Source organism: Triturus cristatus, chromosome 1_2 (assembly GCF_964204655.1).
Source record: "Triturus cristatus chromosome 1_2, aTriCri1.1, whole genome shotgun sequence".
In the NCBI taxonomy this organism is placed as follows: Eukaryota; Metazoa; Chordata; class Amphibia; order Caudata; family Salamandridae; genus Triturus; species Triturus cristatus.
Window position 1 is genome coordinate 860,934,417 of NC_140580.1, and position 26,687 is coordinate 860,961,103.

Below are 26,687 nucleotides of genomic sequence, written 5' to 3' on the forward strand. Positions count from 1 at the left end.
CGTCCTCAGAACCACCCATAAGGCACTGTATGACGCACATGTTAAACACTGGTGGCGTTTTATAGATGATGTTTGTGTTATATGGGAAGGATCGATAGAATCTGCAAATGAGTTTGTCAATGAAATCAATATCAATAACTTAAATTTGATTTTTTCTGCTACAGTCAGCAATGAAACTGTGCAATTTCTTGATGTGGAGATTTACATCAAACAAGACAACATTCACACGAAACTGCACAGAAAAAGTACTGCAGGAAATGCAGTACTTCATGCCAGCAGTCTGATCCTAACCATTTGATTAAAAGTATCCCTTATGGGGAGTTTTTAAGAATAAAACGTATCTGCAATTCAGATCATGATCGCACACACTGTCAAAATGAGGCATTTCAAAGATTTAAGATTCGCGGATACAAGGAAAAAGATTTAAAATTGGCTATGAACAAAGCAAATGGACAGATAAATGAAAAGGGAGCACTTAGCACTTTGAATTCTAATACCCCTAAAAAGAATAACACTGACCAACTTAGATGTGAAAATATGGTGAGACTTATTACTACATTTAGCTGCCAGGAGAAACAGTTCAGGAAAATAATATACAAAAATCGGCCCATTATCAAAACTGATTTGACTATGTCCCAACTGGTGCCAGATTTACCTGCACGTACCTTTAGATGTGCACCCTCCATGAGGGATGCACTAGTGAGAACTAGCCCTGAGGTCACTGCTTCATCCAACTGGTTAAGTAAGAGAATAGGCTTTTTCAAGTGTAGCTCGTGTCGAGCTTGTAAGTTTAGGAGAAATACTCATGAAATAGTTACAGCATTTGAGTCTAAACCTCTGAAAATTAAAACTCTGCTAACCTGCCGGACAGAGTATGCTGTCTACGTGTTGGAATGTTCCTGTAAACTTAAATACGTAGGCAGCACTAAGCTACAAGTTTTTAATCGCATATTACAACATCTACGAGCCATTGTGAACTCAGACCCTAGCTACCCAAGTGGCCAGACATTTTAAACATGTCCATAGTAATGATCTCAATGAGTTGAGTTACTATGTAATCGATTCTGTGCCGAAGTCAATTAGGGGAGGCAACAGAGAGAAAAGGCTTAGGCAGCTTGAGTCCCACTATATACTAACACTAGATACGAAGATGCCGCATGGTCTAAATACAGGGGAGGATCTGCACAATTTCTTATAACTGAAAGATTGAATATGATTGTGCAGACAAATGTCCCCTTACTCATTCATTTTGCTGTTAAAGATTTGTTTTTAGAATTGTTATAACTCTGAAGTGTTGTCTCAAGCTTATTCCTGATTTTATAGACATGTTTTAGCTGGGTTTTACTACTGGTTTTATCTGGGTACCCCAGTTTTCCCCTGTGGTTTTACTTGGCTTTTATAGGGCTTGGTTGGGAGTCATTTTATGAGCAATTTTAGAGTTTCTTTTTTAAGCCACCTTGATCCTTTCGAATGTTTTTCCCTTTCCGTACCATTTAATTATTGATTGCACTATTTTAATGTCATGTTTATGCACTTGCACTTTATATTGACAGTTTTTCTTGATCATCACACTAATAATAGTAATCAATTTTGACCATAATGAGAATATTTATGTTGATTGGTGATGATTAGTAGCTATTTGCACTCAAGCAAACTTTATGCACTTTATGCTCGGTATGATGAAATTCAGTAGGGCACTTGCACTTACATTTTATGAAGATAATAGCATCTATACGGTACTTCTCAAACTGATTTAACAGTTATGATTATAATAACTGGTTTCAAATAAGAACTGATAAGTTAATCATGAATTAATGTATTAGCATTTCTCTTATATTATTTGTACGTATTATTTTGTCCTTTTTAGTAATTTCACATCACAAATGTATTTGGATTACTATAGCGTTTTTTCTATCTTCATGTTTTTAGAAAAAACGGACATGTTTTACCAGTTTTTTTCACTTAAGATGATTATTTATTGCGGATTGGCCCTTGGGGCGTCATGTGATCAAGACAGCGTCCTGCTGTCGAAACGCGCCATGCTGGGCACTTGCTATACGAAATGTAGCTTATTTTGATGCAATAAACCTGCACTTTAAATTCTATAAGCACGGTGTGGTCCGTACCTGTATGATGCTGGAACCGAGCATTTCAGGATCGTGAGCTCATAATATATATATATATATATATATATATATATATACGACGAATGAAAATCCCATAACGGTCAGGTCGGACACATCAGATTCGGCTTCATTGACCAGCGGGAGTGGAGGGGAAGAAATGGACCGTATGAATACTAGCACGATGTCAAACATACTGCAACCGGGAGAGGAATTGAATTTTTTGGCCGAGGACCGCCGTCAGACCCTGAGACCGCGGAATCGGCAAACATCCGCAGGGTCAGGCACAACAGGAAACGGAGCGCTAGAAGAAAAGCCCGCAACATCAAGAGGCAGAAAAGCGCAATGGCGACGACGAAGATGAAAGACTCAAAGCATTCCAACCATTCGAGCAACAGCAAGACCGTAGTCAATCTCTCGAATACTGTTCTCACAGCTGCCGATGAGAACATCCTATCTTTGGGCCTCTCGTACTGTGCAAACAACAACTTCAACTATTGCAACACCAGGGTAGATATATTCAGCTTTGTGAGGAAATTGAAATTGAAGAAATTCTTTACTATCAAGAGCGGAAACAAACAACATGCTACGACAGGCAGTTCAGCTGTTACTGCCGACTATAATCTGGAAGCATCGGATGCTCAACTGCTCCTCACCATGGCTGAACTCAACAACCCTGATGCGAATTCCGCCAATGAGCCAAAAGACATACGGCCCACACAGGAAAGACTCTCAACCCTTATAAATACGGACTCATGTGCTGGCCTCAGTCCCTTTAAAGGGAAATCGAGCTTTACACCTATGATGCCCAAAGACGCAGTGGATATATTCCAAGAGATGGTCACCAATGACTTAAAAAATCTGTACAGGGCAATCAGCCACAAGAAGGCCAAAATTAATCAACAGGAGTCAGAATACAAAAAACTCATGACAAAACTTAATAACAACTCAGGTTTGATAATTTGCACGTCCGACAAAGGAGGGAATGTGGTTGTTTGGCCCAAGAATGAATACGAGTCAGAAGCAAGAAGGCAGCTTGCCGACAGTAACTGCTATGAAAAAATAAACATCAAGCGTTACAATGTTGCCAAAGAATCCCTTAAGAGAATGTTACACTCATATAAGAGACAGGGTTTGATTTCCAACAGCGAATTCAACTTCTTGCATAATGAATTCCCCACAATCCCCTCGCTGCATCTCATACCGAAAATTCACAAAGCCACAAGGCCGGTACCTGGCAGACCCATCATTTCCGCTATCAACAGCATCAGTGAAAACACCAGTAGGTATGTGGACTATTTTTTACAGCCATTAGTTAAGAACTTATCCACCTATATTAGAGACACTAGTGATTTTATCAGAAAGTTGAACAACATTGAATGGAAATCTGGGTTCTTGTTAGTGACTCTTGATATCGAATCACTATATACAAGTATCGAACATGCCACAGGTTTAATTGCCACCAAACACTATCTGGACCGCAGACCGATCAAATTTCATAACCATAATGCTATGCTTTTGGAATTAATTGAATGGGCTCTGAGCAATAATCATTTTATGTTTGGCAATGACCTATACTCCCAAAAGAGAGGAGTCGCCATGGGAGCTTGCTTCTCCCCCAGTTATGCCTGTCTTCATGTTGGCTGGTGGGAGGAGCAGGTTCTCATGGGGACACATGCGGAAATATTCAATTCCCAGATTGTCAGATGGCTCAGGTTCATTGATGATGTTTTTATGGTCTGGAATGGGGATCTTTCTAGTGTAATGAATTTTATTGAGATTTTAAACAGTAACATTTTTAATCTCAAATTCACGTCGCACGTAGATCACAATTCAGTTGCGTTCCTTGATACTAGAGTCATGATTGTTGACAACAAAATTGAGACAACCCTATACAGGAAACCCACTGCTGGCAATTCTATTCTGCACGCCAGCAGTGCTCATCCGCAGCACCTGATAAGAAGTATCCCCTACGGGGAACTCCTCCGCATAAAGCGTATTTGTAGTACACCTGAGGAGAGAACCAGATGCTCGGAGGAGGCTATAACAAGGATGAAGGAAAGAGGGTACACTGAGAGAATTCTGAGGGAGGCCTATGATAAAGTACAAACCATGCCCAGAGATACTTTACTAATTGATAAGTCCAACATCCCTATTATCAATGTACCTGATCTGGTGGTGGATGATCCCACTTTGGACGTACCACGTTTAATTACTACCTACAGTAGACAACACCATAGAATAAGGTCTATTGTTTCAAAAAATTGGCCCATTCTACTTACTGATGGTGTACTGGCCCCAATATTACCTTCTAAACCTGTGATCACATACAGAAGGGCTAAAACAATGAAGGGGGAACTCATGGGATCCAACAGGGACAAACCTGCTAACAGCACGTGGCTTAAACCAAAAAATGGATTCTTTAAATGTACAAGCTGTAGGGCATGCAAATTCGGTCAAAACACCACCGAATATCGTGTACCCTTTAGCCCCACTGTAAGACAAATCAAGGGCCACTACACTTGCAAGTCAGAATTCGTGGTTTACGTCCTAAACTGCACATGTGGGTTAAACTATATAGGCAGTACAAAACTCCAAGCCCACACCAGAATCCTTCAGCACTTAAGAGCAATTGTCAACAATGACTCGAGCTACCCCGTAGCGCGACATTTTAAAAAGTATCACAACAATGACCTGAATTGTCTTAAGTACTTTGTTATTGACAATATTCCTGCACAACGCAGAGGGGGCAATAGAGAAAAATCGTTAAGACAGCTCGAAACAAGGTACATCCTTGAGTTCGACAGCAAGGCCCCCACAGGACTCAATAACTCTGAGGACCTGTATAATTGTATATGACAGTATTAGATTATCTTCACGTAAATATACACATATATATCCTTTCAGACTAAAATCTGAAAGAGTCAAATGAGACATCCATTAACATCTGTTTTGAGCATGGTCACTTGTTCCTTGATTTTAGTCTTCTTTATGCTCTCTCAATTTTAACCACAAATAGTTGGTAAAACAAGGAAGTAACATTACTTATTATTGTTCAAATATTACAATATGGGTTTATAATTGATGAACCATTTACTGACTTCTAAATGCGTATTTGTTTCTTGTTTCTTGTTCTTTTTCTCCTGCCTCTTTCTGCCTCCTGTTTGGTTACTTTTGCTAAGTCTACTGCTATCTCAACTGTCGCCCATATTCTTGCTGGAACCGATGTTTGTAACATCTTCAATGGAAGATACACCCAATGTGGCCTCTTCAAAGTCCATAAGCCATCATATGTCTGGGAACGTCGCGATTGAAGAAATCCATATCATGATTTTGGTGCAAACGCCCATTATACCAATCCCTACGATTTGAAATGGACTTTGATTTTGGACATATTTGATGTTCAGGCCGGGGCATTCTTAGAATCTCCATTGTTAAATACATAATAGTTCCTTTCCCGTGTTCTCCTATCCTGCTACTTTGTCACATTTTGCACTTATTTTTTATTCTTTGGAAAATTAAGATTCACATGAACGATATATTGTCATTAGGTTTTGAATTTTTATTTTTGGTTGTCAATTATTGAATCCTGTACCCATGATCATTTGTGAATTAGGTTGAGAGTTTTTTCTTTGCTGATCAATGTGGATATAATCATTGCATATTTTACACAAAAACATCTTGATATTGTTTTATAAGCGATTAGATTCGAGGGTTCTTATTAAATGTATTTTATACTTTTAAATAGTTTTATAGCTATCCCCTATTTATAATCAAATATCCCATGTAAATATTTGCATTTTACACTCTGCAGCATGTTTTGCACATAATTTGCAATCTGCACTTCAACCCATGCACTTTGGACAGCTAGTATTTGCACCTTATTACTGATCATGTATTTGTACACCCCCATTATGCTATATAATGACAAACAAATTACGAGTATTTCTTCTATATCGTTCAACACAAACTATCACGTGACTTTAAAATGCTGTATAAAAGGATGTTCAGTATGGTTGTTACTTTATGTGATCAAGGCCACCTGGTGGCCGAAACGCGTAATGACATGCCACGCCGTTACTAACCTTGAATAAATCTTTATGAAGCACGTCTGGTGTCCGTGTGCTTTTCCTCCTCGCCCGCTGGGAAGTGGAAGGATGCGCTTGATATTCATATATATATATATATATATATATATATATATATATATATATATATATATATATATATATATATATATATATATAATTTTTTTAATTGAAAGGTGGATAAAGCTTTTTGACAGAAAGACAAACTTGTGCAGATAATGATGTGAGTGAGTAAAAAAAAAAAAAGGGACGCCAAATAATCAATACGGAGAATATATAGAATTAAGTAAAAAATGCAAAGCTAATGAGACCATTCAACAGCATGAGGTAGGGGTTAGAGTGCACAAAACATCCGGCCATCGGTTGACCACTTTCCAAACAACCAGGACCCTGCCACCCCCAGGCAACGCCACAATAGGTGCGATTTCTATGCGCAGCGCCTCGCAGGGCTTGTCTAAGCGCTTGTTGGTGATCAAACTACAGACACACAGATGGGTGTCATGATTTGGTTTAAATCTACCCTGTGTGCAGGTTTGCTGAACTTTTCTGGTCACATTTAAACAAAGGGGGTCCTTTTTGTCTCGGCTCCTTGTGTGGGCGGAGTCGGTGCGATGTCTGGGCTCAGAACAGATAATCTAACATTTCTCAAACATATGTTCGGATTTAGGTAGATAACTATGGGAGAGAAAGGCCCCCCCTAAAAATACTTTGAGGTCCAAGAGGAGGGGGGAAAACACAAACCCAACTAATACAATATACCTCTATTCCGACCTGTATTGATTTCCATGTGACCTAAACAGGCTCTAACATGCCAATACACCCACCATTATTCTACAAACTCATCAAAACTTGCAACAAATTGTATTACATTCTTTATTTTATCTATAGCATAATTTCTTTAGACATTAAAAACTTATTTGTATTATTTTTATCTTTTTTATATACACATTTCAATAAAAATTTACAAAAATACATATATACATACAGTACTGTTGTTATCTTTTCAAAACAGTAACGCCAATATAAATGGCTTACCCAAGACTCTTTACTTTGAGTACTCATATACATAGACCCCCAGCAACCTATACCTATTCATTTTCACCAGACAAACACACTCATTCAATCTGCCAATTATACTTGTACACACAAACCACAAGAGATTCGACCCTATGAGGGATCCCAGATTGTATTCGAGAGGGCAGTATTAGTTGTTGCCATCAGACACAGCTTCTGATGGATTTAACTCTCAGGGACCACTCCTCAGGGGTTATATTGGTCTACGCGCGTTTCAGTGGCCAAGCCACCTTCCTCAGGACCAAGATGCAATAGTTGAATCTCAGAAAAACCAGGGGTTGTCTGCGGGTTACTAAAAGACAAAGGTATTTATATATATATGGAGGGTATCGGCAAAAATTTCTCATGCACTCTTAATATCGTTGTCCAGACTGAATATTACGCCTTGATGGGGACCTCGCTATAAAAGCGCATGTTTCCCTGGTCAATACAGAGGTCGAAACACGTTGGCATAAATCCTGGGGAAGAAATTTGAGACCCTTTACTACATACAATTATACCACTAGTGACTGAAAAAGAAAAATATTTGTGTTTTTTCAACGAGAAGGGATCCAAAAAAATTTATTTTCATTCCCAGAAGCGGAACACATTAGGTGTAGTGAGTTGACAAAATATCTTTGGACACTGTTCATTCTCGCGAATTTCATGAGATTTTGGATCGTATTTAATGAGTTGTCTTTAGTTTTTAGTTGTTATGAATTATCAGACAAAAACTTGTCCGTTTGTTTTCCGTATATATGTTTAAGTTGTTATGTCTGAGTTGTTATGTTTCTTGTCAACTGGATTTTTTGTAACATAAGTATTGGCAATGTTAAATGTACTGCAGACGAAGAGATCAAGTTAAAATGAAAAAATCTTGATAAAAAAAGAGTAAAAAATAAAATACAAGATTAATACTCTAACACCCCGGGTTTATTAATGCTGTGTTATATTGCATAGATCCCTCCCCACAAGTAGGCCTTAAAGGATCATACTCCCTCTTTCGTGTAAGTTCATGCTATTGAGAGCAGCGCAGAGATTGGGTGGGGAGCCTGTGTTGGTGTCCCAGGGGCTGCTGGGAAACTTTCAAGCGAGAAGAGGAGCACCAAGGCGGCTGGCAGCGTTGGAGCAGGTAAGTTTAAAAACGTTTATAATTATTTCCCTATCCCCCGCCGCCCCTCCCCCCTACTGCCCCACTTGAGTTATGCAGCGGCCGCCACTGACGTCTTATCCTATTATGATTCCAGGCGTCTGAAGTTGGGCAGACGGAGCCATCTAGTGGTTTCAAGGAAAGTTCATAGCTAATGGGATGGGAGAGAACCATTGTTTTATGCAGAACATTCTGAGAAAACTGGCACAACTGATTCAGTGTGAAGGGCACGGTGGAGAAACTTGAAGGCGTTAGCGGTGGTGCATTGAAAACAGAGCAACAACTTAAGACCAGGACACAAGTCGAGCGTAGAGGTAGGTAGTACGCGTCTACCCACTCTTTTTACAGGGTGGACGCCGTCTCCCCTGGCAAGAAGTTGCACCCCACAGAAATATGTTGAATTTGTCCTGGTGTAAATTTCGGACACCGGGACACATTCAGCAGTACCTACACATTGTCTGCTTTCCTTCCATACAGCAAAGTGAGGGCGAGCGTGCTTTGTTATTTTAAATTCCAGCAGGGCCAAAAACAAAGGCACAGTTTGGGGGCCATTATGTCTCCTTTTGATTAAGTATCCTGGCTGGGAGCCTTCTGGCACCCCACACCTACCTGAAGATGCAATAGAGGAGAAAAAAGACTCCTAGCTTGGTATTACTTCACAGGTACTTGAGAGGCATGCTTTTGACTTTGATCAGTTCCTGTATATAAGACATATGCATGCACTGTAAGAATGTCACATGTGTTCGTCTGTCCCAGTATTTAAACAAATAAGTTAAATAGCACAATTGTTTTGATTTCTTTTATAGCGCTACTCCTCCCAATCCAAGGTGTCAGGGAGCTTTGAATCATACATACACATTATACATTGACAATAAATCATTTGTGTGTAAATCAATGTACAGGATGTGTTACATAAATCAGGATTACAAGGTGTAGGAGTCACTTTTCCTTCACAGCTCACTGTGGTATATTAGAAAGATTACAATTTATGAACTGAAAGTAACAGAATGAAAGTAACCCACTTACCCAGCTACATAAAATAAAAATCTGTTGGGTTATGTCACTTTTTTGGCACAACTCTGATGCTAAATCTCATTTGTTAAATATTGTAATCCGCTCAACATATGTGTGAGGTCTTAAGATCTGTTTACATTTCTTGTGATGTCACTTCCTTGTTAGGTCATAAGTTGTGATGCCCCTTCTTGTGATACCACGTGTGATGTCATGCTCCGTGATGTCACATGCAATGATGCCAATTGCACACTGACTAACTTGGTTAGTCTCTCCACTTCTTTTTTAGGACTTGCCCTGTTTCGCTACAGAATGGTGCAGAACTGTTTTATAAAAGCGGACCCAAAACTGTCAGTGCTGGGATGACTTCCAGAGAGGTGTATCGCTTTCTCAGAGATTGTTCTTCATCAACCATTCACAGTTATGAGTAAATATGTTAGCACATTTACTGCTCAGTATAATATCTAAAAATATTTTTGAGTTTTTGGAAAATGCCACTTGGTCCACTATCTTGGTCTAAAGTGGAAGTACAGAAGTTTGATCTTCCTGAAGATATTCGGTGGAAACGTGTCATTGAAGTGGTTTGCAGGTTTCAAAGCTTTAAGAATGTTGTGAATGTCGCTTTCATTGAGGGTTGTGAATGAATGCGAAGAAGCATTGTTTTTGGAGCTGTGCCCTCGGAGACCAGCAGGCTCAGCTATCCATGAAGGAGGCATATGTGGAATAACCGGAAGGAGTTTCCTTGCTGACGGCATATCATTTTCAATTTGTTCCGTTTTGCCCAGGAAGGAGGCAAAATCCTTGCAGTCGGTAAGCATGTTGGACCCATTTTATGAAGGATTAGGTTGATAATTTGATAGTTGTTTGACAAGTTCAAAATGTTTTTTTGGATGGTTTCTAGCTGGATCTATTTGGGTTCTAAAGAAACTAGCTTTTAAATTTCTGAATCATTCATTATAGGTGTTCCTCACTAATCTTAATCGTATCAGGTGATCAACGGAAGGCAAGAATCTCCAAGCACATTCAGCTAGCTTCAGATTGCGTTTTTCTGCATTAAGGCTGCCAGTGAACTAAGGTTTAGAGTCTTTGGTGGACATTCTTTTTAGTTGTGAGGACGCAATAGGATGATTAAAATGGAAGTATTGTAGTGATATGTGAGGACGTGGACATCTACCATGTCCACCTAGGAAGGGCAGGAAGTTGTTACTAAGGGCAGTCAGATCATTACAGTTATGTTCCACAAATTTCTATTCCATTGAGTAGGTTTCTTTAGTTGAGCCTTTTTAGAACACACAGCATTTGTGATGATGAAGGTGATACAATGGTGATCTGTCCAGTCCGAAGGGACGATAGATTCTGGTTAAATGTTGTCCATTTTCGCAATGATTACGTTCAAGGACTCACACTTATTGTGTGTAGGACTGTTACAAATTTGGGTCAGCTCAAGGTCTGATAAAAAAGGTTTAAAAGCTGTTCACTGCATGGTCATTCAAGTCATTCCAGTGTAGGCTGAAATCCCCAAAGAAGATCTGTGTAGGTCGATGGTCCGCGTTGGTTGTGATGACTTCTGTGATTTGTTCAATAAAAGGTAGGATGGTGGATTGTAGATCGCGTAAAGTTTGCAAATGAATCTGTTGATACTATCAATATCGTTGCATGGGTATTCACAAGTGGGAAAAACAATGGCTTGTGACTGTTTCACCGAGAGTGTTACAGTAGATGCAGGCGACCCCACCGCCAAGTCTGCTAGTTCTATCTAGTCTAATGATGTCATGACTAAGGGGGCCTAGTAACTCTAGTATAACAGAAGACATTGTTTAGTCGCGTTTCTGTAAGGATAACAAGGTCGAATTATAGTGTGAGGATGAGGTGAAAAATATCTGGTGTTTGTCTAAAAGCCAATCTGCAGTTGAGGAGAATGCATTTCAGGTGAGTAGTGGTGCCAACTGAGGGAGACTGTGTGATGTTAATATGCCTAAGATTGGCTTAGTTTATGAATCTGGTATTGCGTCTATGTTCTCTGTGTGGGTTAGCAGGGATAGTTAGGATTTGACCCAGAGTGTCCGTGTCAGTATCTTTAGTAAAGTTATAAGTAAGGAGCAGGGCGTGAATGTCACTGTCAGCTAGTTGCTTGTTCAGTCTCATGGGAAGCGAAGGGGCGTTAGGGCAGGGTATGGGTTTCCAATTCTGGTGAGGAGAGTAAGAGTGGTGGCAAGGCAGCCTAGCACAGAAGGTAGCGGTGTGGGCACAAGTAAAGTTCATCTGGGACCTGTTGGTTCTCTGAGTGATCACCAGCTCTGCGGTGATGTTTGTGAGGCTCTGTAGTTCTGCCTTGAGTTGAAGAAGGTTAAGTGAAATATCATCTAGTCTAGATTCCAGTAATGCATGGAAACAAGTGGTCATGGTGTGGGGGAGGAGGACAGGTGGTGAAGGGAAGCCTCAGGCAGTGGTGTAGCGGTTTTGCTAGTCAAGAAGACCCAGCGGAGGGTATGTATGGGTGGGGATAGAGTTAGGTGGGAGAGGAGGAAGTGAGGAGCTTCCGTGCTGAATGGGAGTCATGTCAGAGAAAATGTTAATCATGTTAGGAAACCTGCACTCTGATATGGTCAACGAATGGGCCCTGGCAGGAGATATTGGAGGGCAAGGGGGACCCGCAATGGTGAGTTCGGAAGACAGGGGTAAAGTCATGGAGGAGGTGTTAGAGCCAGGATTATTAAACTCTGTGCTCTCTGTTCTAGAGGAGTAGTGTGAATGTCATATGCTTCAGTGCGCCAAGGGGTGAGCTTCGGTCCACCCAGAAGGTGTTGTATCTAAGCTATTGTAGGAGCGGGGTCAAGGTGGGGGAGCAGGGGATGGCGACAAAGAGGGGGCTAGGTGTGGTCATGCAAAAGTGGGAGCTACTAGGGGTTCCTGAGAGATGCCAGAGGAGCTAGTGCCACATTGGGAGGAGGAGGAATCCTTATTGGTCACAGCATTCTTGATGATAGCGAAGATTTCATCCAATATTTCTAAGTTGCTATTTGAAGATTGTAGGAGATGTCCCTATTGGTATATAGGGATATGGTAGCCTCTGCTCTGCAGAAAGGTGAGGGATCTACTGATAGTCTAAGACCATTATGGTGTTTTCCTAGAGTTGTCAGAGCATCGGTCTAAATAAGCTACTAAGTGGCCAAAGGAGGAGGAGCTGAGATGAGATGATGTGAGATGAGATGAGATGATAGGTCCTTGATGCATGGAAGGTAGGTCAGGAGCAATACTTATTACAGCGCTCCACAGATGCAGATTGCGATCCATGCAACAGGCTAAAAAGATGCAAGCTGACACAAGCTCATCCAATAAATTACTCACATGTTCACAAAAAGCATCTAGAAGACAATGATCCTGTACAGACCAAGATGAGGCGATCATTTTGCTTGGATTGAATGTCTACCCCAAAGAGAAAACATCTGCACAAACAGGCTTACAAAACCTCTGGAAAAGAAGGCATGCAATCACCTTAGGGCAGAATGCTAAGGCATGGAGCCAAATCAGAGGTAACAGCAAATCCAAAAAAAAGGACCCTGTGATGGAATTGGACAGATTGTGGAGTTCTGACCAGCATAAGTTATTGTACTTGGAGGTGCGTTACAACGATCATTGAGATGGAATATTGGGATAAGTTCTCTGGTGTGTTCATAAATAGCAGAATCCTGAGAGATTGGGTACAAGGGGCCAGACACTTCCTCAGTAATGTAAACTGCACAAACGCTACAGAATGGTGCCAAACTGTTTTATGAAAGTGGATCCAAAACTGTCAATGAGGTGATGACTTCCAAACAGGTGTACCGCTTTCTCAAAGATTGTTCTTCATCAACCATTTACGGTTACTTTTTGAGTTTTTGGATAATTCTGCTTGTGGAGGAGGCCTCTGGGTTGCCAGAGCACATTTCTAGTGGGCAAATGTATTTAACACATTCTTCCAAACAATCCTTGATTTCCAACCTGGGCAAGGGGACATACACAAGCACCCACTGAGGATGTGAGGTCGTTCTTCAACAGGGAAGTTTCCCTTCTTCCTATTGAAAATATAGGAGGTTGTATAGCATGTTTTGCCCACTACTGGGAATAAATTACACTGGATGGTGGACGCGTGCCAGCTGGCCTTAACTCATTCCATTGTTCTTACACTGGAAGAGAGTAGTCTACTCTCTGTAGAATTTTGGATCTCTTTTTTTTTTTAACTTTATTTTTTATTTTTCCTTGTGGTTACAACAAAAAAGAGAAGAGAAAAAAAGTAAAAGAAGAGACAAAACCAAAGAAAGATAATCAAAACAACAAAAGGCCTCAGTTCAGCACAGTCAAATCAATTATATACATTTGCATTCCATCGCAAAGCTTACTAAATGAATTACAGCAAAGTATAAATTAATAAAAACAAATAAATAAGAATGCTTCCATCTTTAGGAAAAAAAACATTATATACCATTATGCAACATTGCTGAAAAGCCTAGTGGTTAAACTAGGTAGAGCATCAGCTATTGACCTATCCATTCTTCAAGTGGGGCCCAAATCTTTTTACCAAAGTTACGCCTGGCTCTACCCCACCTAGCCCAGACTGCAGACTCCAGATTATACAGTGCTAGAATCCTCCCTCTCCAGTCAATAAAGGTAGGTGACACCGGGCTTATCCACTCTGAAGTGATACAAAGGCGGACCATAGCCATGGCTATTAACAAGAAAGCTGAGGAATAGCGGGGCCTGATATGCTCACTATTACTTTGATACCCACAATTAACTAACTCGGGGGAAAGAACAGCAGGAATCCGAAGGTTGACATTGAGGAACTGCTCTACTTCCTTCAAAAAAGACTTCAGCTTTTGACATCCGAAGAACATGTGGACATCGTCTGCCGCCATTAACCCACATCTTGGGCAGCTGTGCCCCTCACAGCCCGCCCACTTGGATATCTTGACCGGCGTATAATATAGGTCAAACATAGCCATGTAGCACTGAGATCGTAGACTGCCAGAAATAAGGACCCTACCTGCTAGTTCCAAAGAAGTAGCTATGTCAATCCCTGTTACACCAAATTTGGCTTCTAGTTTTATTGTAGACGCAGTAATGTCATCTGGAAGCCTTGAAAGTAAGTGCCTATAGATTACCCCAATTTTAGAACGTTTTACGATAAGTTCGAACAGTATTATCTTCCCAAATAATGCTTCAGGCTTCAATTTACATTTCTCTATAAAACTACGTAGCTGTAGATATTTAAAGAAATCAAATGTATTAAGCAGATGCCTCTCCTTAAGACATGTAAAAGAGGCCAGCCTCCCTTCATGTCCAAGGTTGCCAAGTACTGTTATTCCTAAAGCTGACCAGTTAAAGGTAACTTGATCCTGGAAAACTGCTGGTTAAAGCCGGGCTGCGGAGAAGGGTGTATAAAAGTTGATGTTAAGAACTAAGAATTTGCGGCGAACCCTGCGCCATACCGAAAACATAGACCAAATGACCTAAAACCTAGTTCTTTTATAATAGCTTGGTTCTAGAACCCGGACTAAAACTTGCTTAGCATTTTCTCCCAGCCCAATTTCAAAGATTGAAGGCCTGCAGGCCAAAGAGGGGGCGGCGGCATCTCCGAACAATGGTAGCCCAAAATATTGAATCATTGACGACCAAAAATAGAGTAATAAGCTGGGAACCCCCCAGCCACCACATGAGCAAGGCTGGGACATCCATTTAGCCGCCCTTCTAGGCTGCTTGTAACCCCAAAGAAACCTACTACAGATTCTATCTGCCAGAATTAAGCTGGATTGGGGTACCTCTAAGGGTACTGTTCTAAATAAATATAGAAATTTAGGCAAAATCAACATTTTAAGAGCATTACATCTACCATAAAGTGAAAGATGAAGGTTGTCCAGCCTAGCCAGTGTTGTTTTTGCTGAGTTAATTATGAGCAAAATGTTTAAATCTGGGATGGTATTAACATGCGCTGTGATATATACCCCCAGATATTTTGCAGACTGCACTATCGGGGCATCCGAGGGACCCATAGCTGCAGATTGAATCACCTGGGTCTTAGCAGCATTGAGTTTATAACCTGAATAAGCCCCATACTGATCTGCTATAATTTTGAGAGCCTTGTAAGCAGACGAAACATCCGAGGTCAGAACGACTATGTCGTCAGCATAAGCTAAAACCTTATAATCAGTTGAATGGATCGTGACTGGGTGAATGTCCTGCGCTTTCTCGATTAAATTTAAGAATGGTTCAATATACAGCGCAAAAAGCAAAGGAGAACACGGGCAGCCCTGACGAGTGCCCCTTCCTACTATGAATGGCTTAGAAACTAGCCCTGAAACTGAGACTGTAGCTTTAGGAGTAATATATAAAGATTGGACTGCGTGAATAAATTCAGGGCCAAGGCCCTTCCAATCGAGAACCGCCCAGAGAAATGGCCAGGCGACCCTGTCGAACGCTTTTTCAGCGTCCAACAGGATCGCCCCTAAAGGTGATGATGTTGCCTGGGCCCAATCCAGTAAAGCAACTACTCGAGATACATGATTTGCTGTGACTCTGCCTGGGATGAAACCATGCTGACGTAGCGAGACCAGGGTGGTGATTATAGCTGCTAATCGGGATGACAGGATCTTGGCAAAGATTTTATAATCAGAGTTTATAAGTGAAATAGGCCTAAATGAAGCGGGATCCAATTCGGGTTTATCTTTTTTCTTAAAAAGAATAATATTGGTCAAGGTCCAGGATTCAGGAATACTTCCTGATTGTGCTGCCCTAAGGACTGAGAGAAGAACTCGACGGATCTCCTGAATAAACATTTTATAAAACTCTAGAGGGACTGCATCAGGACCTGCTGCCTTACCGTTGTGCCAGTGCTCCGATTGCTATCTCAACCTCCTTCCACTCTATAGGTGCCGAAAGAGCGCTCTTTTGTTGATCTGTGGGTTGAGTAGTTGGAATCCTGGCCAAGAAGGCTGCAGCCTGCTGGTCTGAGTGTAAGACGCCATTGCTGGCTTCATTATATAAGTTTTTATAAAACTGTTGAAAAACCTCAAGAATCCCTTCTGGAGTTTCGAGCAGCTGACCATGTGAGTTCTGTATCTTAGTGACACGATTGGCCAGCCCCTTCTGCTGAAGTCTCTTTGCCAGAACCCTGCCTGATCGCTCTCTCATTTCAAACATCTCGGAGCGATATTGCAAACATTTAGCAGCTAGATCCTGTCCGGAGAACCCCAGCAGAGAGGCCCTTGTCTTAGCTATATTTGCCTGGATTTGCGCAATATCTCTACCTTCTCTTACAGCTTCAATCAGTTCTGTCTCTGCTGTACTTAACTCTGCCAAACGCTCATAAACTTGTCGCTGGGCTAATTTTCGATGAAAAAAGGAAAAGCTCTTCGTTTCGCCCCTCATGGCCGCCTTGAATGTATCCCATACCACATTTTCAGAGGCTGAGCCAACATTAAAATCAAAGAATTCCCTGATCCAACGCCTCATATGATGAATATAAGCCTGTTCTGTCAGCAGTTTCCTTTCAAACGTCCAAACCCTAAATTCTGGTGCTTTCTGTGCCAAAGTATATTCTACAATAAGTAAATTATGATCGGATAATACCCTTGGGTAAAGTGAGATGGAGGAAGACATAACCAGCTGTTCGGACATAAAAAAATAATCTAACCGAGACATTTTGTTATGCGGGGCTGAGTAAAATGTAAATCCGTCTAATAATTGGTTATGAAAATACCAACAATCTATCAAAAAAATGCCAAAACCGCCACCCCCCTGATCTTGGATGTTTGGCGTGAGCAACCGATTAATTCGAATCCAGGTATGTGAAGCAAGCCCCGCTCATTCCAGGCAATGTGGGACTCTTGAATACAAATCAGATCCAGCCGTAAGGCCAAGATCATCTTTGAAAATAGGGCCCTTTTCCTCCCATTATTTAACCCACAAATATTCCAGGAAGCTATCCTAATCTTTGCTTGTGCCATTCAACATAGATACGAATACCTGCACTATGATAATAGACATCTGACTTTACGCCAATACCAACAAATATCTTTCCTGTATTTGATCGAGCATAGAATGCTAAACTACACACAATTAAGTTGAACCACAAGCTTTTTTTAAACCCAAATGAACCCCCCTCCACCCAAAACACCCCCAACCTGGGTAAGAACCCCGACGGGGCCCTACTCTGACCCCCCCACAACCCACCACCCCCAACCCCTACAAAAGGCAACAGGGCCTAAGCCCTTGCGATGGACGAGCCGGTAAGACTCACACTCCCGAAGGCCATCGCCACACTGCATAAAGAAAAAGGAGAAAAAAAAAACCCTGCAATTAGCTTTCTTCTGGCTTCTGCTACAACCTACAACTTTTATCCATACAGTGCAGCTTGCAGACCAATAAAGGGCCATATAAGAAATACAAACACACAACCTTATCGAACTTTAAGTGATACAGAAGCCAGAACAACCCAGGACCACCCAGAGAAAGAAGATCCCAGAAAGGGTAACAGATAGAAAGACATAGACTGTTCAAATTATAATGTACGCCAGCTAAACATCACCCCAGGTTTAGCCATACTTTCCCTTATAATGCATTCAAATAATCCTTGGCTTTAACTTCGGATTGAAAGAGTTTAACTTGACCCTTGAAAATAACCTTAAGCTTTGAAGGGAAAAGTAAAAAAGCCTGAGCCCCCTTTGATTGAAATGGGGTGATTAGTTGGCGGAGGTGCCACCTGCGCTCGACAGTAGCGGGGCAGAGATCGGGGCGCACAAAAAATTGACACCCCTTAGCAGACCTCTTTCTATCTGGCCTAGCCAAGTCATAAACTATCTCTCTGACCAAAAAGTTGTTTAAACAAATAAGGATTGCTCTCGGCTTGTCTAAGGCTTGACCGGAGACCCCACTCTGCCTGAATGGAAAACGATGAGCACGTAGCACCTCTGTCCCCCAGTCCCACTGCTGAATCTCTGGGAATGCTTCTGTAAATAGTTCCACAATGAATTGCCGAGTGTCTGAACCTTCAATCGCTTCAGGAATACCAAGGACACATAGGTTATTCCGGCGTGCCCTATTTTCAAGGTCCGTCAGTTTCCATAGGATGTCATCCCTTTGTGACTGAATATTCGTGGTTAAATTTTTTTGTGAGCTCATGTCATCTTCAAGTGTGGAAATTCTCTCTTCGGCCTCGCCTACTCGCGTGGCGATTTCAGTGCAGGTTTTTGCGACCCGCCGTATAGAGTTCTGCAGGCGGCGACAAGCCCCTTGTGTCCGAGCACTTTCCTGCCTTGACTCTTCTCTATGAGCCATAATAGATTGATAGATCACTGCCAGTGTAATTTCCGTTGAAGGAGAACCTGATACCTCACCACAATTAACAGCATATATTGATGACAGCCCCTGCACAGGGGGGTCTTCAAATGGGGTCCGTCCAGAAAAAGAATAATCCCAGGTTAGGGAACCTGCTTCCAGACACTCCTGATCTGGGGCTCTTACAGGTTTCCGGACTGTGCCACTGACTGTGTGTGCTGGTTCACTGCTGTCCCAATCCCCTGGGTCGCTAGCATCAGACCACTCCTTGCCATCTACAAGATCCTCCTCCTCCGAGGACATAGTGTGGTCCGAGAGAGAGTAGAATTTGTCTACTGTATCGGCATCAGCCCTTACAGACTGGGGCTCATGTTGCAAAAGTTCACCCAAATTTGAGGTTACCTCTCCAGGCCCACTTGCTGGAATGTCATTTGCCGGGACTACAGCTCCCAGAATACCTTCCGGCTGAGTGGGTCCCACTAGAACCGGAGCCGGAGTCAGAGCTGGATTAGCCTCTGCAATGCTCACATTCAGCTGATTAGGAGTTATTTCCTCTGAGGCTAAGGAGACCGCAGAGATAGTAAGGGCATTTGGGCGATTTGCGGCAGATTTCTTCGTTGTTTTAGTAATAAGTACCGTTGCCGGCACAGCAGCTGCTCTCTCTCGTTTCCCCCCAGCAGTTTGCGGTGATTTTGACTGCTCCCCGGCTTTACAAAACATTATGGGAATTGTAGGAATAGCCTGACCTGCTTTTCGAGTCCCGGTGTTGACAGCAGAAGCTTAAGCTGTACCCACTCCATCAGTCAGGGAATCACCCCCTGCGGATGTATGCGATGACTCAGCGACTCCATCGACTACAGGCGTAGGCGTCCTAAGCGGCATTGTTGTACGGGTTGCTGCACCGCGGCCGCCGCCAGCTCCAGCGAGAGAGGCAGAGGCCAGGGCAGTCCGAGCCTGAGTCCTTGGAACTTTCGGTGGCATCCCTACCGAACTCCGCACGAAAGTTGCACGAAATGAAAAAGCCGGGGCAGAGCCACACACCCGGGATGTGGGGCGACAGCAGCGCCCGATCAAAACAACGATTAAAGCAGGTTAGGAGTCGCCACAGCATACCGTCGTGAAGAGAACCAGTATCCGCCGCATAGAAGTATACAGCTACTGCAAAAATGTCAGATGAGCATTTCAGTGTGGCGAGGCTCAGCAGGAGAGAATCTCAGTCCAGCTCAACCGGCCATAGACATGGCCGCCATCTTGCCTCGAACTCTGCGCACTTTAACACTGCTAAGTTTTGGATCTCACTGTAAAGTCTGCCATTGTAAAGAAAAGCCATCACCAGGCAGGGTTCATCACCAAATCTTTTCTGGTCCTGAAAAATAACAAAGGCTGTGACAAGACATAAAACGTAAGAGAGTTCACCACCTGCTAGTCTGGCAAGACATCAAACTGAAAGAAATTCATCTTCAGGGAGATGGAGACCGGCTAGCTCTGCAGGACGTAAAGGATGCATACTAGAAAGTCTGGTTTTAATCCACACAGGAAATTCTTCCATTTTATCTGGGATGTTTGGTTGAGGGAATTTCTCAGCCTGAGTTTGGTTCTTTTGTCAGCTCCATAGTGAGCATTACAATAAAACAGAGAAGCATAATACTACCCTCTGAGTCCTTAACATAATCCAGACTTTTAATATAACTAGTCTTATCTACATTAAATAGGCATTAACAACACAGAGCTCGCTCACCAGCATCACCAATTATAAATGCAACTAATTTACAGTACTATCAGCCAGAAATATATGCGAGTAACACAGGAGTATGGCCATGGAGGTGGGCATAAACACACACACTCTCTCTGAGAGGAATGTACATAGAAACAAACAAACACAGTTGTACATGCATTCACAAAGGCACACAATCACATCCATCTGTCCACAGAAGAAAGGATGATCACACCTATCTAGAGTGGCACACACACAGAGCCATATATGGGCAGACATACACATACACACACACACAGAGGGAGGTCCACATTTCGTCCTGCACTCACCAGTCCTCAGGCTTTATGTCTATGTTCCAGTAAACAGAAGCAAACACTCAATTTCAGCAGCCTTTACGGAGTGGGAAGCGCATTTGGCCTTGGGACAGTAAGGTAGGCCACCTTATCCGAGGCAGAAATCTTGGTTATCCTCCTTGTGGCTTTCTGGGCTTTTCATTCTCCCCACACTGAATTACAAAGCAAGCAGCATCAGAATGACTGATTCGAGCTCCACAGCCGGACAACCAGAATGTAGCTCACCAATGAATTGTGCTTTCTATATCTGACTACTCAATAAGCCATACCAAGGACTATCTGGACTTGAAAGGTCCCGGCACAGTGCACATGACATTGCTCTGCCAGGACAAACCAGCTCCCAGATCTGATAGTTCGTGTCAGAATAAGAAGCAAAGGTCCTGTGATTAAATGCCTTGGCTGCCACTCATTATGACTGCTCTGGATCGGACCAAAGTCACATTAGCAGTTCAAACTCTTCAAAGGAAAGCCGGGCAGACCAAGAAAGGCCACTTCCTAATACCCTAGGATAGTGCCGAGCCTGATCCCAAAACAGGCCCTAGAATGCTTGGTCCTAGATTGCTTACAGCAAGTCTTCAGCCCAGTCCCAGAGACAACTGTATTCATGATTCTTTTGTATCATTCCACCATCAGTGGCCTTATAACCACAACCACCCTTAGTCACTGAAAACTGGCAATGCTGTCTTAATTTCATATCAGGGTGTACAATCTGCATATTACATGCTGCTACATCTACTGGAAGAAGCCATTAAGCAGGTATCCTACCTTTTTCTCGAGCCATCTCCTGCAGACAGAAGTAGATCACTCTCGCTCCCAGGCTGAAGCCAACTAGGGTAACAGGCCTCCTTCCCTGGGGGAGAGGAGACATAACGCATGATTCAGAAAGAGATATTGTGACAAACAGACCTGGGTTAAGAGGACATGGACAGAGGAGATCATGTGGGCATGGAACCTGGAGGAAGCATACAGCATCAGAAAAAACCCTGTGGGGTAGCGGCACCCAGGTCGATGGGAAAACTAGAGCAGAGCTGTAGCGGCATAGTACTTAATGGTAGGGACACAGAGCTCCATTGAAGAGGGAAACAAAACCCCCCTAGGACGGGATAATCAGTGCTAAATAGGAAATATCATTAATGTCTTTGTGAAACACAGAGCTCTTGGTGGTTTTAGGCGCAGTTGGGGACTGGACCAGAAAAGGGCTGGTATGAGAACATGAAGTTCCATGGGGGGAAGCTCTCCATAGAAGAATATGGAGGGATCTGGGTGGGACAACTCTGAATCCCATTACAAGGAGAACAATGGCCGTAAAAACCCAGGTCTAGAGAACACTGGCGCATGGAGGAAAACACAGATCGACTTGTAAAGTATTTAAAGCAAGAAGGACATGATACCTAGGATCATGTGTTTATGTTGGGCACAATTTGTAGTTATGTGAGATAACTATAACTGGTGAACTTTATTTTTTCGTTCAAAACAGTATGTTTTAACTGACATTTTCACCTAACTATAACGTCCCTTTAACCTTTAGTTTTTCAATTTTAAAAATAAATATATACACACACATATATACCAGGGCCACTGGAATTATGTGGCAGGAGAGGGCCGAATTATGTTGCAGGGATGAGTAAATTACGCGGCAAGAAAAGGCAAATTATGTGGCATAATGCGGCCCATTTTGTAATAGTCTTACTTCTTTTATTTGGCATTTTTAAACTTTGTAATACTGTCTGGGCATTGGTTTCACCCTATTAATACCAATTTAACACCCAAATTTAGCAATAAGCAACAAAAAGTTGCCCATTCCAGGTTTGCACAGGGCCTTCCACCACGGGGCAACATGTGTTGTTGCATTTTTAGTAACTTTTCAACAGTTTGAGCTCAAAACAATATTTTTTTAATCTACAAATTATGCAATAACCACTGATGCAGCGCAATCGCATAAGTTCAATGGTCCTGATATTATATATATATATTCACTTAAAAAACCATAGGTTTCACGCACGTTATAGTTAGGAATTAGCATTTAAAAAACCTTGCAAATTCACTTAAAAAACCATAGGTTTCACACATGTTATAGTTAGCTGGACATTTCCCTCGTAAAAAACCAATGAAATTCCCCCGTTATACTTAGTGCAGGCAACTATAACTCACGCGTCCGCAATCCTCTGCTGATGACGTCAGATATTACATCACTGTATTTAGACACCTATTTACCCATGTCTTCTTCCATTAATCTTTAGCTATACATATATTACAAATATTTATTTTTCAGAAAGACACATATTTAATCAGTGATGGAATATCTGACGTCATCAGCAGAGGATTGCGGTCGCGTGAGTTATAGTTGCCTGTACGGTATGCTTACCGTACGCGCGTACGGTATGCTTACCGTACGCGCACGGTGCGCGCTTATAGATATATGTGTACTTTTAACTGAAATATTCTCAGGAACTACTGAACAGATTGACCCCAGATATTCAAAAGGCACATCCCTGACCTGAGGACTACCTCTCTGCCAAATTTCAAGTAATTCTGTTCAGCCGTTCTGGCTGTACCTTGGACTAAAGGTCCCTATGGAAAAATGCATGGGGAAAACGCGTTTTGGGACCCCCCTTTTTTCTCGGCCCCCGCTTGACTAATCACCCCGAGACTTTCAGGGTAGGAGCGGAGCGGAGCGCCCCACCTATTTTGAAAAATTCGCGAGGATTCGTCAACCGGCGCCAAAGTTATTTAAAATAGAATTTTCAGATTTCCTATGGAAACAAGGTCCTAACTATAACTATCCAGTAGATAATATATATATATATATAGATATATATATATATATATACACGTATATATATATATATTACAGAGGGTTATCTGTCCCTTAATAACTTTGCACCCGTTAGATGAATGTCAATCAAAACTTTGCAGACCTACTGCCCTGTTTTCCTTCTCAGAGTAGTGAAAGTATTGCTTTGATTGGTCAAGGGGATTCAGAGAAAAAAGGGGGATCCCAAAACAGGCATAAAATCCAATGCATTTTACATTGACTTTTATATTTTGTGTAGCGCAAAAACAGTCAGTCGGCTTTTGGTGAAATTTGGAAGGATTATATATTATGGTGCACAGATGACTCTGTGGGGGTACTGCAGGTAAGTATTTCATATGTTTTCAGTGTTTTTAATTTAGGTATATCTGTGGATGCTGTAGTACTTTGGGACTCCCAAGGTATATAGTAATGACAAGTCATTAGCTGATTGGCTAATGCCTGCATTTACAAACGTTAAAGGCAGCCATCTTGTTTTCACCTCAAGTTGCCCGGTGTTCTGTGATACGCTATTCTATGTAGGTAAGTATTAGGTTTGGAAGTTTTTTGTACTTTTTACCATTTTTGTAAAGTGGTAATAGGTAAGGAATAATATTTATACATTTATATACATATATTTTTTAAATCAGGTGTCCAATGGGAGTACCGCAGTACCAAAAATAGAATTGGAAATACACTAAAAGTCACTGTATTTAATAACATATTGTGCTAAGGCATTTCTCCAACTATTTACATATTTAAATATGCACGAAAAGTGTAGCACATTAAATACTGATAATTACCATCCTAACACAGTTCACCATACACTGGTATAAAGATATAGAAATATTTATAAACAAAAATGTTAACCTTGAACAATTTTAGAGGAATCCGCAGTACTCCTACAATAGTTTGTAGTTTTTAAAAGAAATATCTAGTAAGTCATAAATATTTTGCTCGACTTAGTACCACTTTACTATGGTGGTAATAGTTAGGGTAAAATTACTAAACCTAATACTTACTTACTTACATCAGAAGGCATAACGCACAACAGAGGAAAAGTATAATTTAAAACAATATGTCTGCCTTTAACTTCTGTACAGTCAATGATAACCTAATCAACTAATTACTTGTGATAACTATGTACAGTGATACTATCACCAAATACCACATTTTGCAAAAATACCACAATAACAAATATTACTAATTTTAAATAATAAAAACTTATAACATAATTAAATTACTTGCCTGCACTATACAAAATAAACATGTGCACAGCACAATATGTCATCCTGCCAAATTTAAACAAAATAAGACTCACAGTTTTCGCGAAATGCAAAATTTAAAAGTATATATTAAATATATTTGATATAAGTACATTTTGGGACCTCCATTTTTTTCTTTATCCCCCGTCAGCCAACCTCGCATAACTTTTACTCCTTCTAGAATTCAGTTCAGTAAAACTTTATTTTGACCACTATAGATCACAAAAGTACAACACAAAACAAAGCACTTACAAACACAAATACCAAACATAAAACCTTATAAAATACTCAATTGTTGATCCATTTCAATAGCAGCTCAGTAAAAAGAAGAACATATAATTTACAAAAGACCACAGAAATTCACCATAAACATGTTTTTCTTTTTAAAAACAGGAAATAAAATAAAAATAAAATACAGTAAATAACTTCTATGATTATTAAAAGATGTAGGTCTGCAGGAGTTTGTCCAAGTGGCACAGTACAGTATAGAAGGACCCTCCCAGAATTAAACCAGTGGAAGAAGTCTGCTAAAATGTGCTGACATCCCTCAAACATGTGCAAAGGTACTAAGGTATGACATTTTTAAAAATCCATAGGTTGATAATGTATATAATTTTTAAAGCAAAAACGGTAACCTATTACTACTTAATGAAAGTGGTAATAGATTCCCAACAATAATAAATCTTAATAATTAACTATATACAACACCTTAACCCCCAAGTCAGTGAAAGGTTGACCATACAATAATGTAAGTTTGTCATAAAAAACCTGTCTGATTTCTACCTTTGGTAAACACAGCCATCAAATAATCACATCAACTTTTCTAAGCCCTATGTACTGTGGTATACCGTGACCTTTGCATGGTATACCATAGCACAATGTATAACTACTTTCATACAACGTATACGTTTTCAATTACTTACACTATTTATATATACAGCCAGAAAAAGTTACATTTAGGTAATAACATTAATATTTTTCAGATCATTCACATTTTCACATGATTTTACCGTACCTTTCATTTTAATTACACACTCCACTTTAAGAAAACTCCACCATATGCCATTACATTTTAAGCTATTCCACTGTACGTTACTCCACTCTACACCACTATGCTCTACAGTATTATACTGCTCATCACTGTATTCTATTATACTTTTGTGTATTGCAGTTTACTGGTTGACCCTACACTGTTCTGCTTGCAATTTGTACGCTATGCAACTGTACGCAATTCCACTTTATGCTATTCCACTACATGCTATTCCACTAGGTTCCACTTTATGATATATTGCTGCAGTGTATGCTATTCCAGTGTACCCTACTCCACTCTATGGCACTCAATTCTACTAAAATGCAGTTCACACGACTGCACCACAATATACTGTATGCTATTTCACTTTACAAAACTGCATTCTGGGCCACTCTTCTAAGCGACGCTTCAGTGTACATAACTAGGTTCTATGCTTCTATAATTAACCCCATTGAATTGTACTACACTCTACTGTATGGTACTCCACTATATGCCATTACAATGAACATCTCACAACTTAACTCTAGTAAACTCTATGTTATTAAAGTAAACACTACTTAATTGTACGCTACTCCACTCTATGGCACTACACTTTAGGCTACTCCAGTATACGCCATTGCACTTCATCCTATTGCACTGTACACCACTATAATGTACAGTATTCCGCTCTGCACCACTTCCCTGTACAGCACCCCAATATACGTCACTCCTCTTTACGCAATTTGTACTACAACACTACACTCTATGGCACTCGACTTTATGTAAGCCCACTGTACACCACTGCACTGTATAGCACT

At 41.1% G+C, this 26,687-nt stretch overlaps 1 protein-coding gene across 2 annotated transcripts in view; it reads right to left on the reverse strand.

Annotated features, from left to right (window-relative positions):
- TMCO4 (transmembrane and coiled-coil domains 4) overlaps positions 1-26,687 on the reverse strand; it is a 481,254-nt gene that overhangs the window by 146,504 nt on the left and 308,063 nt on the right. For both annotated transcript variants that reach the window (XM_085609111.1, XM_085609114.1), the window contains exon 11: positions 21,570-21,654. In XM_085609111.1, coding sequence (XP_085465237.1) covers positions 21,570-21,654 — 85 coding nt within the window. The remainder of the gene's footprint in view (positions 1-21,569; positions 21,655-26,687) is intronic.